General features: G+C 45.8%; 1 protein-coding gene across 2 annotated transcripts in view; it reads right to left on the bottom strand.

Annotated features, from left to right (window-relative positions):
• Window positions 1–2,077: 2,077 nt before the first annotated feature.
• The window catches only part of LOC125719113 (solute carrier family 45 member 4), a 37,802-nt gene continuing 23,172 nt past the window's right edge, over window positions 2,078–16,707 (bottom strand). For both annotated transcript variants that reach the window (XM_048993616.1, XM_048993617.1), the window contains exons 4-9: window positions 12,173–12,361; window positions 9,486–9,665; window positions 6,985–8,075; window positions 6,625–6,724; window positions 6,163–6,374; window positions 2,078–6,071 (exon numbers count right to left, since the gene is read on the bottom strand). In XM_048993616.1, the coding sequence (XP_048849573.1) occupies window positions 5,706–6,071; window positions 6,163–6,374; window positions 6,625–6,724; window positions 6,985–8,075; window positions 9,486–9,665; window positions 12,173–12,361 (2,138 nt within the window). In that variant the 3' untranslated portion in view covers window positions 2,078–5,705. The remainder of the gene's footprint in view (window positions 6,072–6,162; window positions 6,375–6,624; window positions 6,725–6,984; window positions 8,076–9,485; window positions 9,666–12,172; window positions 12,362–16,707) is intronic.

Below are 16,707 nucleotides of genomic sequence, written 5' to 3'. Positions count from 1 at the left end.
GACTTAACAAATTGGTTGTGTGAGAAGCAAGATATGGTTAGCACTGCTGCATCACCCGTGGAACCGGGGTTTGAGTCTTTGTCCCGGCTCTAGTTATGTGGAGTTCGTATGCCCTCTTTTTGTTGTTGTGGAGTTTTCTCTGGGTTGTTTTAAGGCAAATTGGTGTTTCCAAGATATGTGTGCCTGCCTGCCTGCCTGTAATGGGTTAGTGCTTGGGTGACCAACTAATCCATGCCAGGAGGGACGCTACGGGCTACAGGTTTTACAATCTACTTTAATCTCGAGAGGCTCATGTGTTTGGCTAATTAGGTCAATTCTTCTTGTGCCTTTACTGGTTTGTTTTCTCGATTGAAAGACTCGTCCAGTTGTTTCACGTTATCATTCGTGACACATGCATGATTATAGGAGACTGACCAATCAGCACACAGCAAGGACTCAGCGCTAAAGTGAAATCCGGGTCTTATTAACTGAAATGGTTTAGTTTAGTTTGCAAATCCTGTCCTAACTCATAGCGTCCCCCTGACAGGGATTAGGTGGTCACCCTAGGTGGTGCCCTATCCTGGGTTATTGCCTACCTTGTGCGTGTGGCCTCTGGAGCAGACTCTGCATAGGATAAGTGGGTATAGAAGACGGATGAATTAAGTATGTGTGCAAGTGGCTAGGTCAGTTGGGGAAAATCTGCTGTACTATGCTGCGGGTATCGTAGAGACGGTTGTATTTATGTGACTATGGGAGATGATTCATATTGCGATGGAATGACGTGGTGCGTTGACATAGCTCCCTCTACTGGCGGACCTGTGCATAGTTCTAAATGTGATTGGAAAAGTCGCGTAAAGCAGGGTTTAGCCTTTCTCACCACAAGGTTCGGCTATTGATTCTATCATCGACATCCGAAAATTTTGGAGATTTTTTTCCTTGGCGGAGGCCTGTCTGAATTATTATTCGAGGAAAAAAGTGTGAGAAGAACGATTTTTTTTTTCATTAAAGGGGCATTACACCGGCTTTACTGTAAAACTAACTATATTTCCGGCAAATATCCAGTTTATAAGCCGTTTAGTTATGGGCCTCAAGTTTTAAAGGACCGACTAATAAATTAATTAACCACATAATAAATACATTAAATTAAAGATAAAACCTGGCAGAAAGCACATTTTGATAATTCGTAAGATTCTCACCTTGTCCAGCAGATGGCGAACGTAGGCTGTAAATATGATAGATTTACAGCTGAGTTTTTCTATCGAACTAATTGTGTTACTACTGCGGTTTTGTCCTTAGTCTTTGAAAATCTGTTTCAAGAATTTCTATTACAATTAACTGACGAGTTAAAATAAATATCTTCTGAAGAAAACCAATAAAACGTTAAACGTTTTAATTAAATCAGTTCTGAAGATAGATGAAGACGTAAAAAAGTTATCAATCTGTCAGTTTTTTCAAATAGAGATATTTCGTTTTTTAACCTTACAACATTTTTATTTAGAAAAAACGAGCGGTGAAATGGTGGTGAAGCTTCTCCACAAATATTTAAAAAGTATTACATATGGTTCATAACTGCAATTATGTAATCCACTTACACCAAGAAAACATTATTAATTTACACATAGTAATTACACATAGTAACAACACTAATTAATGTAATAATAATCCGTCGACTATACTAGTTAACGTACATAATCGGGGTTCTGGATTCTAACTAGTTCCCTCTCTTAAAATGGGAAAAGAAACGTTTCTTATTTATTTGTGAATGGGAGTGGAGTGTCGGCAATTTATATGATAGATAGTGAATAAATTAAATAATCAAAATAAAAATAGTTGAATATCGCTCTCAATATATTTTTAACTAGTTTGTTAATTAGTTAACGTGGTGACTATACACAGTTAAATTTCATCGTAAAAAAATATCCATTGCATTCACTGTGTGTTAAAAAAAGAATCTTTATTTGTTATAACGGATATTTTTGCATGTAATTAATGTGGTTATTTATATGACTAGATAAACTGCTTAAAAATTAATACGATATCCAACAAGTTATATGATCCTGTAAAGTTAGGCACTACACGAAATGAATGCAACGTTAAATATTTTAAAATCATTTTATTTCAGCATTTGTGGGTGTTCAGTCACAATGTTAAATCGGCGTTTGCATTGTAGACGAAATTCATCCGTCGAACACCTAGTTTATATATCATTTTAGAGAAGTGAGCAGCGATGTTAAAATCAGGTTAACCATACAATAAAGAAACTGTCTGGTGTCGGTATTTTTAAAGGCAAATGTGTAATTTAGAGGAGGGGCGGGAATCGCAGTTTTCTTTTATAAATTCAATGAAAAGTAATGGATTTATAGAAGAAACTGCGATTTTTTTCTTTTAATAAAAAGTGATATTTTATCTTGTGTTGTGTTTAAATGACGGAGGCACCAAACTCCAAGAATAGCGATTTAGAAACGTGCGTGAAAAGTCTGAACTTTACGATCTTTGAAAACAACATGGAGCCCTGTGATCCAAATTCTTCATGTCCTTCATCAAAAAAGCAGCCTTCCAGGACATGGTTCCAAATCCATAACAAAGATAGGAGAGGAAGACAGGCATTCTTTTGGGTTGATAACAATAGGACAGGCGATAAATGATGCTTTCTGTAAACTTAAACGTATACTGGTTGTACTTGTGTATATTCTTCCCTGCATACAGTAATTGAGGAAAATCAATATTGTTTGACAGGATGTAACATATCTGGGACAAATTCTGTGATGGATGAGAAAATTTTGGTATGACAGCAAGAAAATTCCTAAATGGGTGACAGGAGACCTGCGGATGGTTCAGCTCCATTAAAAAAAATGCAGATCAGTTTCAGTTCCTCTTGATTCTGACAATGTCAGGTTTACTGTTCACTAAGAGAAATGTGTACACAATGAAAACAAATACAACAGTAGAGAATTTTTGGTTTTAAGGTTCATTAAAGGTGCATTCAATATAATGTTCTTTCATAGTTCTACAGGAGAAGCATATTCACAAACTTTATTTATATACATAGTACTTATAGAAAAAAACTAAAATAAGCCTTTAATAGCAGCAAAAGAACTACAAGAATTATTTACAACCTTTAAATGAGGAATAATACACTGCAAAAAAATATTCTGATTTTTTTTAAGCACAATATTGTATTATATACAAGTATGATTCCCATTAAGTTTACACCTCTCCTTTTTACCCCAGGTCAGTGTTGTTTTTATATAATGACATTCTGAGTGATTGTGATTTTTTTTTTTTATAGGAAAACGAGATGTCAGCATTCATATGAGAACATCAAATTAAGCACACTTAGCAAACGGTGACGAATTTTTCTTTCATAAAATCTGCTGTCAGTGTTTAACCTGGAAAACAAAGCAGTGGACTGTAAACGCGGGATGACGGGGACACACGCGGCCGGCCGGCCGGGGAGAGCCGAGGTCGGACGACGTCCCCAGCCGTCCCACAAGCTCATGCACACACTTCCATCTGCACCTTACTAGAGGTCTCAGACATTCAGCAGAGCTCCAAGTCTCTCTCTATATATTTTTCAATAACTTCTTAAATAAAGTCAGTGTCCATTTCACAAGCTCAAAAAAATAAATATCCACAGTTTCATATTCTTTTGAAAGATGCCCCTCCCCCCCCCAACTTTATGTGCAAGTTCCACGCGCCGTAAGATCTTTTGCTGTAAATTAACAAACATTACATTCGATCTTTTCCACTGTGATCCGATGGAATCAAATTCAGACTACAGCCTGGGTCAGACCACTCAGACCCCAGGCCGGTCTCTACATTCCGTAGTCGATGGTAAGAGGTTCTGGAGAATGTCACTAAAATCGAACTTCAAGTATTGAAAAATACCCTTTACGAGTAGTTCTAAGCCTTGTATGTTCAGCCATAATTACTTTTAAAATAAGGTAACTAGAATACGCATTCACCCACTCATGCATTATAAAACCACAATCGCTCTGCCTCTGAACACGCGCAGTGAGGCAGACATTATTGCAGCTGTCGTGATTTGTCAGAAATGTGACGGGGGGGGTTTCTTTTCAAGTTTTGTTAATCTTTTCATATTTTGAAGACATCAGCTTATGTTTTTTTCTTTTAAACGCAATAAACTAATATTTGCATTAATCTACTTCTATAGATAGATTGATAGGTATATATATATATAAATCATATGCAGATACAGATGACTATGCGCTCTGTTTATTTACAGAATAAATAAACATTGAGCATAACGTGTTTATCATATATAAATCTAACTCGGAAAATGAAACCGCGCGCTATCTTTTAATTATTCCTGTAGTACGTGACAAGTGTCAGCCTCCAATACTTCGCAGCCATAAGTGCAATGGCTCTATTCAGGAAAAAAAGAAACTTGCATCATTGCATTTCAGTGTAAAACCTACAATGTGTGACTTAAGAACTGCCCCATAGCATCTGTGGGTCACATCAAGGTCAGTGCCCCAGTGATTCATGGGACCTCGTGACGTTGTAGTCTTAATACCCAGGCCAGAGAACAGGCCTCCCCAGAACTAAAATGGCAGGATCAAGTCTCTCACTTAACCAGCAGCGTGGCCACGTAGCTCCTCTCCATACTGGCTTGTCATTCATACTTTTCAGTACATGTACATGTAGGAAAGGGCGATTTTTTTTGTGTCTCAGCTCTGAGTGCAACTAGCAAAGGAGTTTGTCCCTTCTGCCTGCCATAGTCCCTGTAGGCGATGGCACCTCCTACTGGTACAAGCAAAACCAGTTTACATTAATATCTGACTTATGTTAATACATAGAAAAACAACCAGAGAAAGTGGTAGAGAACGTCAATCCAGTACTTCAAATTCTGCTCCATCTTGGACGCGCTTCCAAAGTGCCCATGAAATCTTCATATACTGTTTATCGACGGAAGTGTTTTCACAACAAGTAACGGTAGTTTACTGTAGTCTTCATAAGTAATGCCTTAAAGAAAGTGAATGAACCAGTGTTTCCATAGTAACAGGAAGATCACAGCAAACCCAAGGAAACTACCGAACACACGAATGGGTTCCTCTGGGAACCATGCAAGGGTGACCTCTGCAGAGCTGTCTCATGCCGGCTGCAGCACGCACCACTCGCGCATCTCCACGTCATGAAGCACTTGGAAGGGACGCGAAAGTGAATCAGCACAGCAAACAGTATCCTCACACCTCCTACACCTCATGGGGAAATGATGAGAACCAACACCCGCTATCAGCTCAGGAGACTCGATGTGAGTCTACGAGAATAATTGATCAGTTTGAAAATTAACTTGCCAATTCGTGTAAGGAAATTTACCGAAATTCAATTTCAAACATGGGTGGTGAAAAATATTTTTAGAATTATTGTCGGATCTGTATAAAGAATGTGACTTCTGTCCTTATTGTTTATTTTGATTCAAGCGGATTGCAGGTTACTGAGAACTGGAGCGAAAACATGCTGTGAGTTTCCTGATAGCTGTTCTGCTGAATCCCCAGAGAGCTGCATGATTGTGCCCTCAGAGGCCCTGAGAGGGTGAAGCTACAGACCTCTGCGCTCCGTAGCCTAAAACCATGCGAGGACAGGCTGTAACAAGGCCTTGTGCTGAGATTATGTAAAGCCAATCACAAATGGGTAGTCTTTCACCAGTCACGTGGGGGGGATGTTAATGCTGTTGGGGTTTGCGATGGTTTCTCTTGTTGGGATCACAGCGTGGACTCACACCCCACCTTACAGGCGGCAGTGTCGCCTTTCCGGGTCAGCTGGAGCACACTCGGCTTCTCCACGGGCTTGTTCTGGCCCGGCACTGCCGGCGGCAAGGCCTTGGCCGGGTCAGCCTTGGCCTCATCGGTGTTGGTGTTGGGGTAGATGACCAGGAAGCTGGCCGTGAGGAAGCCCAGGAGCGAGCCGCCGGATGCCACGATGGGGATGACTCTCACACTGCCCACCACTTCCACCATTGCACCCAAAGCAGAGGCCACCAGGATCTGGGAGATGTAGACCTGACAGGACAGGATGGCGCAGTCGATGCCAAAGCCTCTCTTTGAGTTCCCAGGACTGTGGTGGATATACTGCAGAGAAACAATTCAGTGAACATTAGAAATTACCAGGAAAGCATAATCTAGAACTGACCTGATCAGAACAGAACTGATCTAGACTTACCTCCTTGATGTCATGATATTGGCCAAGAAGGGCATAGGGGCAGTAGGAGATGCTCATGGAGATGACGCCCATGCTGCTGATCATCGCCATGGATACGTAGACGTTGGGAAAGATGGCCATCACCGCTGTGCCAATGCAGAAGCAAAGAGTGCCCAATATGTAGATAATCTTGATGCTGAGGTCGAAGTTGTCCAAGTATTTTTGAAGCAGAGCTGAGCAAGACAACACGATGACTTCAGATGGATATACACTCATACATATACCAGTCTGTCCTTCATTCCAGTCCTTACCCTCACCGTCGAGGCAGAGTAACAGTAATAAGATTTCTTTCAATTAATGGTGAACACTGTAAACTACAACTGGGGCAGGGGCGGTAAGGGGAACGTTACGAAAGCCAGAAGAGTTACCCTTGCTCTGTAGCCATGAAGCACTTTAGCCCCTTGTACCACACGGACCACTCACCTGAGCAGATTGCAGCAGTAGCAGCGTAGATAACCAGCCCCCAGCAGCCCATCTGGACACCTTTGTGGTAGTTCTGGAGGGCAGTGGAGTTAGTAGCAGCCTACGGTGAGGAGAAACAAAGATGTCCTCATGTGATCCTGTCCGCTCAGTAAAACCCTGATGCAGAGGTGGATAGTTCAGGTCCAGAAAGTAAAAATCAACCAACCAGTAACTGAGACTCTTTATACCCAACAGGTTGGCTGAAACACAATCTTGGCCTGGATTTTTAGTTCCTGCAACTGAACTATCCATCTCTGCCCAATAGGCTTCTCAATTTCAAGGGGGTGCAAACAACCGGGGGGGGGGGAGACAGGGCTTTACCTTTGGGTCACCCTCAAAGATGACCTGACCCATGAAGTCCGTATAGAAAACAGCCTCGGCTATGATGGAGAACCAGGTGAGCAGGTGGCAGACGCAGAGGCGCAGGAGCTGGGGAGGCATTTTGAGCATGGAGAGCCAGAGGAGGCGCACGCTGGTCTCCACCTCGCCCTCGTCGCTCTCCGTGTCCCCGCTGGAGTTGGTGTTTCCGCTCTGGTGCCGCTGTCGGTGCTCACGTCGGCGCTGCCGCTCCTGCATCTCGTAGATGTCGTTCATGCTGCGCGACGACTTGATGAGCAGCACTGCGTTGGCCCGTCGGTATCGGTAGCGGCGCGCGCCCACGCGGCCGTAGTAGGAGAAGGTGCAGGACGGCTGCCGGTAGAAGGCATGACGGCGGCGTCGCATGGATGCGCTGGTGCTTGACTGCTTCATGTCTGTGTGCGGGTGGCTGTTGGTGCCGGCGGGGAGCCCGTTGGGGACCTTGATTGCCTCGTCCAGCTGGTCGCTAAGCAGCATCTCCTCGCCATCGTTTGGCGCATCCTGCAGGAGGGCCGAAAAGCGCTGCAGCTTAGCTCGGAAGGCGTCCTGGCTGCCTGCGCTGCTGCTGCGGCGCGGCGGAGTACCATAGCAGGAGGACAGGCGGTCCTGGAAGATGGAAGGCTCGATTTCATGCAGGAACAGCGTGTCATGGTCCAGGTCCAGCGTGGCGTCGGGCATGGCCAGCACTGAGTCGCTCTTACTCCTCACGATGCTGACTTCCAGGAAGTCCATGTCCACGTCCCGCTCAGAGCGGCTGTCCTCGTAGGCGCAGTAGGCCTCGTCCTCGTCGATGACATCCAGCTGGGGCAGGGCGCTGGCGGCCAGGCTCCCGTTCAGTTTGACTGAGGATGCGGTCTCGGCTTCTTCATCCAGCCGGTCCTGCTGCGGGCTGTACTGCCGCTCCTCGATGCTGATGAGATGAAGTCCCACAGAGACGGTGAAAATGAGGGCAGCGAAGATGAAGAGGATCTGCTCCTGCGATTTGAAGACCTGGCCAAGGAAGGTGTGAGTCCAGTCTAGACCGCCCAGCATGTAGCCGACAGCGCCCCCCAGCCCTGTGTGCACACACGCAAAAAGACCGGCAAGAGTCAGCTACTTAATACAAGATACGTGTCATCATGTGCAACAGCGCCCTCTACTGCTGCAAACAAACCCAATTTAGATTGAGAAAACAAGACAACTCTGGTCAAGGACATCAAGAGCAGGATCAAGACATCCAGCATTGTTCTAATTACGTCCTCCTGTGACATGATTACATATTCATCCAGTCTAATCTTATTTTCTCTAACTTAAATGATTTTAAACACTGAAGTACACAAGCCTGATCTAAAAAAAACACAATGTAGAACAGAGAATTATGATAAAAATTCTTATAACATAGCCAAGACATTTATGAACAGAGGTAACATAGAGAGTGAATCGTTGTAGTGCCTGGTGGAGATGCCCACTATGGGGAACAGACATGAAGTCGCCCTCCCTCAGTCCCAGATTGACACTCCGTCCACCCAACACTCAGACATGGCGCCACAGGACGTCACTCCTGACCTGCCGCTCGAGCCGCTCATCCTACACGCATGTTTATATAACCTTGCGTGACCCCACAACTGTCTGCACAGATGCACTAGTATGGTGATGCGTCGTTTAACGACAGGGAGACGTCACGAGAAATGCGTCATTAGGCGATTGCGTGATGGTGTTCACATCACAAAGTGTACTTGCACAATCATAGAGTACAAGGCCTACTACACACCTAGGCTACAGTAAACTTTTTTTTTTAAGTGGAAAGAGTACATGCTCAAATAACAATAAAAAGCATAGTACGGTAAATATATAAGCCAGTAATGTAGTTATCATTAACGAAGATGTGCTGCGCGTAATTATATGTGCTGAACTTTTACACGGCTAGCAGCACTGGTAGTGGTAGGGTTTCTTTACTCCGGCATAAACATGTGAGTAATATATTGCACTACAATGACACTAAGCGATAGGATTTATTCATCTCCATTATAATTGTATGGAAGCACCATCATATATCCGTGCCTCTATTCACTCACAAATCTACATCTCATCTACTCATGAGCTTGTTTCCCTCCTCACGCATCCACCATCCTCATGTTTATGTTCACCGGCGTGTCAGTAGGTCATCAACACTAGGGAAGAGCCCTTGTACATTGTTGTCTTTGCACTTGGCAAATAGCAGTGATTCTGATCCCTGCCCAGCTGGAGAGAGTCACGCCCCCCCTCCCTCCCCCCCCCCCGGCCCGCCGGCTCTGCCGCAATAGTGAGTCACGCTGGGGCGCGGAGGCGGTGATGTATTGCGACGTGGGTGGCTGACAGGGAAGGCACAGCAGAACCGTCCCGTCACACAGGTACCGCTAACTGAATCTCTGCATATTTTGCTCGCTTGTCGCTTATCGCTGAAACACCCGGTACCACCATCTCCTCTAAGCCCTGCTGTACCGTACCGGCAGAGAAGGCATGGATGTTCAGGGCCATGTCCTGCTCCTCCGTGTCGGCCACATCCAGCAGGTAGGCGCGGATGGGCCCCTCGGTGGCGTCCGCGCAGAAGTCCAGCACCACCACGCCCAGCACGGTCAGCACGATGCCGATCGGCTGGTTGCTCGGCACGTCTCCGATAGCCAGACCTGCAGGATGACACGAATGCAACATCTCCGATGAAGAAGTGAAAGAAGAGGGAGGTCGATTCAGCACCGGGGACCCTCTGCGGTGTGTAATGGGGCATCATAGGCACGTGCTTCACCACAAAGGGTCAGTCCAGGTCAGATGCCGTGGAATTAGAGGAGAGAGAGAAGCCCGAAGTGGTAACTTTTCAAGTATGTGCATATAAACAACCGGAAGGAGTCACAGACAGAGAGACACGCACACAGTGACATACACGCACACGCATGTAAACACGCAGTGAGCAGCACCGATCGAAAGCCCCAAGGTCTGGTTGCGTGCAGACACTCGTTGCTAAAGCGAGTGACTCACGTTCTGGCATCTATATGGGCTCTGACTGTAAGGGACGTACAGCGACGAGGCATTTTCACATTTTATTCAAACGAGGCATGCAGAGATGACCTTCCCTTGGTAAAGCATAGAGAATGAGCAGAACGCATTCAGACTGTCAGGGACACACCAAGTTTTACATGTAGAAATACATTCACAAGGTCAGAAATGGTAACTTAATCCTCTTTATGATTTCTGGAAAGTCCCTCCGTGATTATAGCTAAAAAGTTGCTCTTTATTCATTTTTGACTTTGTATCCCTCAAGGCAAAAAAGAAAAAAAAAAGTTTATTAAATTTGCATGAGCCAGGTAGCAATTTTCATTAACAGAAGATTTATAAGACTTTTATAGGTCAAAGGTCAGAATCCAATCCAGTCTCACCGACCTACATTTTATAGACTGTGACCTTCAACCTTGACCTTGGATTGCAGGTCACCTGACACCTACAGGCAGGAAGCGGAACAAACAGCTCCTGATGATTTTAAGGGACAGACTTCCCAGTCTGGGGTCAGCGGCAAACAGGGCACAGGTGGCTGCTGTCGGCTCCCATCTGCCCTGGCACTCAGCATTTTGGCCTGTATCAGATCCAGCTTTAAGCAGGATCAGTCAGCATTTCACTAAGCGAATATCACGCACAGCAGGGGTCCCTGTTCATGACAAGCCGTTCATCACAAACAGTCTTCGAGGGAACGAACACCTCTTCAAATGCTCCGCTTAAAAAGGCTCCGTAGCAAAATGCGCCTTTTGATTTATTCTAAATATTTTCCGATCTCATTTCTCGTTCCCACGCAAACCCATAAATTACACCTTTTAAAACAGTTGCTGGAAATTGACTAAAGGAATAAATAAGACAATAGATGGACGTGGGTACGAGTCGCGGCGAACGCGTAATTTCACAGGAAGCCGTAGCCTTTATATTTATAGCTTGTCCCATTCAGGAGCGATTCGGACCTTGGATGAGTTCCCACTCGCTGACAGAAACTGATTATTCGGCTGTATTTTTCACAGAGGTGCTGCTCTTCTCTCGCTCTCTCTCCCTGAGAGACGGGTGAGAATGAGTGAAGACGGAGGCCGTGCGGCGGAGGGTAACACCGTGCCGCGCTAGTGCCACGCTTCCCGACAATGGAGCCGCCACTGCGGACCAGAACACTGCTGGAGACAGGAAGTGATCCCAGATAGGCAAAGAAAGGTAAAAACAGCCCACAACAGGAAGTGTTTCCCTGTGAACTGGTTCCTAGTCCTTTCCCATGTCACAGCCGGAACGCTCACGTCGCCCGCCCTGCTAAAGATGGCTGTGGCGGGAGGTGCCGACTGACGAAACAGAACCTGCGGAGCCAGGCTGGGCCCAGCTGAACCGAGTCAGTCTGTCTGAGTCACAGGCAAAAGTGCTACCATCCCATCCTGAGAGAACTTGCCTCTCCCAAATGCACACACACCACCCCAAGCAGGAAGTACCCCTGAGTCATGTATATTGCACAATTACACATTATTATATTATAATGTATACACAATATATACCTCTGCATTCGGAAATTCACACCTGTAGGCTGCTGTGTACAGTATGTAAGCCCCTCTGTCTGGCCTCCTACAGTCAAGAAACCTACTAATGTCACAGAGAACATGCCAGCCTCACTGCAAGTGTGCAAAACTAACTGGCAATGGCCTCAGTTCCTCCATGGAAGTTCTGTGTCTTTGCGGAGGTAAATCCTCAGCCTACCTCTGTATACTCGATGGGCTGAAAAAGGCTAATTATACACTAACAGGGCTAGTCTGATTGCCCACCCTTGGACTAATCTTATCCGCAAACCTGTGTGTATGCAGGTTTTTGGGATAACCCCTAGGTCAGCTCTTCAACCCCAGGTGTGAGGTCTCTTCAGCCAATCAGTCCTCTAATCGGTAATCTAATTAAGGAGTTGCAGTGAAAACCAGCGTACGCAGTGGCCCTTTCTGGATAAGATTGCCCACCCCTGGATTAGTCAGTGACCGCCAGCTGTGGCCTGAGGGGCCATATATGGCATGCAGGTCGGGCCACGGCAAAAACCGAGCTCAGTCCGAGGCTAGCGACACTGACACATGGCACGAGCTACTCAGTCAGCCGGTTGGTAAGATGCTGACTCGGCCCGTGGCGATTTCCGGAGTCTTACCGATGAGAGAGCCGTTGAGAAAGAGCGCCACGCCGAACAGCACCCCCACACAAAGCGCGAGGATGAATGGGCGCCGCCGACCCCATCGCAGTGTGCAGCGGTCACTGGCCGAGCCGATCAGAGGCGTGAAGACCAAGCCCAGGATGGGGCTCAGGAACCATGTCAGGCTGTAATACTGTTCTGGAAGACCTGAGGGGTGGGGGGACAGTGGAACACAAGTCAGGATTCCCATTGGTAACATTATAATGCGTTTCCAGTATCAACAACTGAAAGGGAAGGGCTGAGACAATGATTCCTAAGCTCCATTCCACGTCTTGATGCCCCCCCCAAAACACACACACACACACACACACACACGCACACAATCCTAACCATAACCAGTAAACACCCTTCAGCACTTGGCAACTTACCAACCACATCGATGAAAAATACTGATATATATGCCTATTAAAACTGCATGGCATTTCTGCATAGGGGTGTCGAAACGAAAATATATGCAAAGCCGGGAAATGGGAACTGAAGCCCAGAGGAACAGGGGGATGAGCTTCCATTAAGATCCGACGTAACGCTGGCTAGTGCGTTTCCCAGGGCGTTTCCCATCGATCTCAGCGGCGATGTGTAACACCGCGGGGACCGGCGAGCCCAGGTGCACTCTGCTAAAAGCCATCGTGAGATTATGAATAACCTGCCCGACGGCTTTTAATTTGATACCCTGATCAAGCGCGGACAGAGAACAAGACAACAAACGGAGACGCCGCCGTCCATGTCGGACTGTCGCCAGTGGGGCAGCTCGCTGAGGGCGGGGTAGAGCTAAACAATATGGGGGGGGGGGTGACATGTGAGCCGCGCGGATGCACTGGCTGGCCATCACCTCCGACACGGGCCAATGACAACATGCTGACGGTATGTTCCGGCCCGCCAGCGTTAAAATGGGAGTCTTACGTCGGACGGAAGGACTTGCGGCCATGCAGGTGGAAAACTGCAGCCCATGTAAACAAGAACAAAAACCGTCATATCAAAATAACATTTGCAGCACAGATGAACCGGGCAGTGGTCCTAGCTGAATGCTCCTCCCCACCGAGAATAAAAACCACACTGCACAACCTGCTCTTTGGCCCACTGGTATGGATAATCACACTGGATCACTGCAGACATTCCTGCAGCAGTAAACAAGGACCCAAAATGCTGACTCAGTTCTGCCGCTCATTCGACTGGGCCTTTTAGCTGAAATGATGGACGGCTCTCCAAGCCAGATAATTAGACACCGGGTGGGGTAATGATTTCCTGATTCTTGCACATTTGCTCATGCGGAGATGGGAATTTCACGTGGCCGAACCTGACCACTCTCCTCCGATTGTTTATGGATGCCTGATTTCCCTGAGCGCAGCAGGGTGATGTGAAGGCCTGGACACCCCATACATTACCATCAAACATTTCACTGCGATCGCCAGTGAGACACATGCTGCGTGAGCTTCACTCTCTACACAGTATCTTCATTTAGAACGAGGCTGTAACTGGCTGGCCGCAGCCCCAAATTTAGCATACAGTAAACAAAAACACTTGGAAAAAACTAGTCTGCAAAACACAAACCCAATGAAACCAGAACACTCCCCCCCCGCCCCACAAATATAGCTATTATGAGTATCCACAAACCGCTTGGCTTCAGCTCCACATTTTGGTCGCCTTCTTCGCCATGTGACCACTCAGGTGACAGGCTTGGAAAGGCTTACCCACAATGCACCGCCGGGGTCACCGTGAGGACACGGAACAGCAGCATGCAAACCAAAGCAGCTGATACGGTACATTGTACACTGTGTTTATTCACGAAATGAGGGTCTACATATGTACATGTGGTTGTGCTTGTGAGACCAGTCTGTTTACGAGCTTATAGTCGCTGTCCTTGACTTTAAAAAAATATATATAATGTACAGTGAGACCCTCTTCTCCACCTTCTACATGAAGAGCTCAGGAATATAATGGGTCGAAACAACGGAATTAATTCTGCATGATCTAATCCTGAGTGAAACCATGTGTGAAAGGTAAAACTGTCTGTGCCTCAGCTATATAAGGGTTCAAATTACAAACATTAATGCCTTGAACTCAAACTGGGCTCATATCAGTACAAATTAAGTGCACTTGGCTGAGGAACGTTAACTGGACAGAGCAAAGCCTCCCTCTGTCACAGTTGTGAAACCCAAAAAGTTATCTCCAAAATGCTGTGCTTGTGAAAGCCACAGGTTGAGGAGGCGGGAAGAAGGATGCAGTGTTTATCACCTTCAAATCTTTATTGCTCCACGGTGTGAGGTGGCTCAGTGAAAATGTTCGGTAAAAAGCATGTTGCCAGACTCTGACACAAGATCATTTCCCCATAATGTCAATAGTTTTAGTAGCAAAAGGGCTAGCAGTAAGTACAAATTCCACCTTATCTTCCATTTTCCCATAATGCAATTCAAGCGTGTGCAATAACCAAGGTTAAAATGTAGTGATGCCAAGTAGGGATTAACAGCAATTCTGCAAAATGTTCCCTCACCTAGAAGGAGAATCTGAATTTGGAACTTCCTTTCACAGCTGCAACATATATAGCACTGGTTTCGAAGTTTCTTCTCAGGTCTGGAGGATGTTTGAAAGCCTCCTCAGATGTATGGGTGAGTGTCTGAAGGAGAGTGGTGGAGAGCATTCCTTTGTATGGGATTAGATATGTTGGAGGGTGCTAGGTGACCCATGTTCATATCAGCAGACCAGACCAGTAACTAATTTAGATTAAATATGGCTACAAAGTGACATTCCATTTGCATAGTAACTACAAAAAAAAAAAAAAAAAAAAAAAAAAAACTGGTCTACCAGGGAGGGAAAAAAGGTCTAATCTGGAATATACTTGTAGTTGTAAAAGTGTGTCTTTCCAAATCATAGCCCAAGCGGATCTGTTAATGGTAGTCTCAGTTATCTTCCAGTGACATGGATGACACAGCTTACCCACAATGCAATTGTGGCCGGCTCTCACAGGACACAATTCAGCATAATGGGAGCCACGGAAATAGAATAAGTTGCTCTGTTTTGTGTGGTTGGAGTCAGATGTTTGACGTTTGCCCCGGACCCCAGCCGCCGCGAAAAGCATCAGCTGGACACACTTTAGGAAACCGATACTGTCCAGTACTTAAAAGAAGGTGGGGCATGACAGAACACCGAGACAATTCCGGAAGACAGGAGGACGAAACCACAAAGCATAATCTTACATTACGCAACAGTTTTATTGGTAATGGATGGAAAAGTGCCACAGGTTACAGAGGGTGTCAGGTGGAGAACATATAGATGATACAGAGTAAGGTGATACTACTAAATCTTAATGACTGTGTGGAACTAAAAGCAACAACAAACAAATACAATGTCTTGGCGCATCATGAGTACCACCAGCAACTGGCTTCACCTGGTACAGCTGGGCTGTTCCCTGCATTTGACTCCTGACTGCATTTCGAAGTTAAGAGCTGTCTGATATCTTTAAGATGCTTTTCCTCCAACTCTGCGCTAAATGCACGTCAATGAAAAGATGAGACTGCTTCTCCGAAGCCCTGGTGAAAGAGTGCGGCATGTGCCTGCTTTGTAATACACCAAACAAGATGAACCTGCCTAGTGGCTTTGGATGTCGTACAGCTGATTACTGCTGTGTGTCAGCGATGTATTAACCAAAGCTGTCCTTTTCTTGAGTGATCTCTGAATACTGTGGGACAGCCATATTTTAGAAGACCCAACAGGAGAATGTTTACTATATTCCGAGGAGAAAAATGATTTGCTAAGCTAGTTAAGCACAGGCGTCAAAGTTGCTAACATGCTTTTGTTGATCTTTTACAGCTTTCTTAAGCTGGGCTCTTCATCACTGAACACCTCAGAGCGTGAGAAGATTCTAAAAAAAAGGTCCTTATCAGCAACCTTCCCCGGGAACGGTTTGTACACAGGATCTCGCCGCAAGCTACCATTTCGGCTTGCGTGGAAAACGACAATTGGTAACGCGGGCGAGCAGGCTTGGGAACACGTCCTTCCATTCTGCTCCGCAACGCCATTCCTTCCCAGAGAAATGACAGAGCCGCGTGATCACCCGCAGGACTCAACTTCCTCTTCCTATTTTTCCGTTATGAGATTATAGGGTGGGAGGGGGGTGATTTTCCCCCAACTGTGTACCACTGGCAGAAACAAAAGACACAGACAGACAGATTTAATCAGCTAATCCGTATGTTGTTTCCCTCAAAACAAACTCGGTAAACATCCAAACAGGACATTAGACTGTAGTAAATAATGCTGTTTTTTTCCCCCAGCAGGCGAAAAATCCTAACAATACTGGGAGCAGTCAGTCTTTCACCACTCCAGGAAATATTTACAATATTAGAGGCGGGACGCAAAAAGTTTACGTCAGGTCGAATTAACCAGAAAATCAGAGACTGAAGCCAAACAAACTTCTGCATGAAAGCAGCTGCTTTAAAATATACAAAACGAAAAAATACACCAACAAAACAAAGTTTGTGTGCATAGTTTTAGCTCCAAAC

The sequence above is a fragment of the Brienomyrus brachyistius genome, chromosome 23 (genome assembly GCF_023856365.1).
Source record: "Brienomyrus brachyistius isolate T26 chromosome 23, BBRACH_0.4, whole genome shotgun sequence".
Classification (NCBI taxonomy): Eukaryota; Metazoa; Chordata; class Actinopteri; order Osteoglossiformes; family Mormyridae; genus Brienomyrus; species Brienomyrus brachyistius.
Note: the sequence above shows the minus strand (reverse complement) of the source record. Positions and strands in the feature narration are given on the sequence as shown.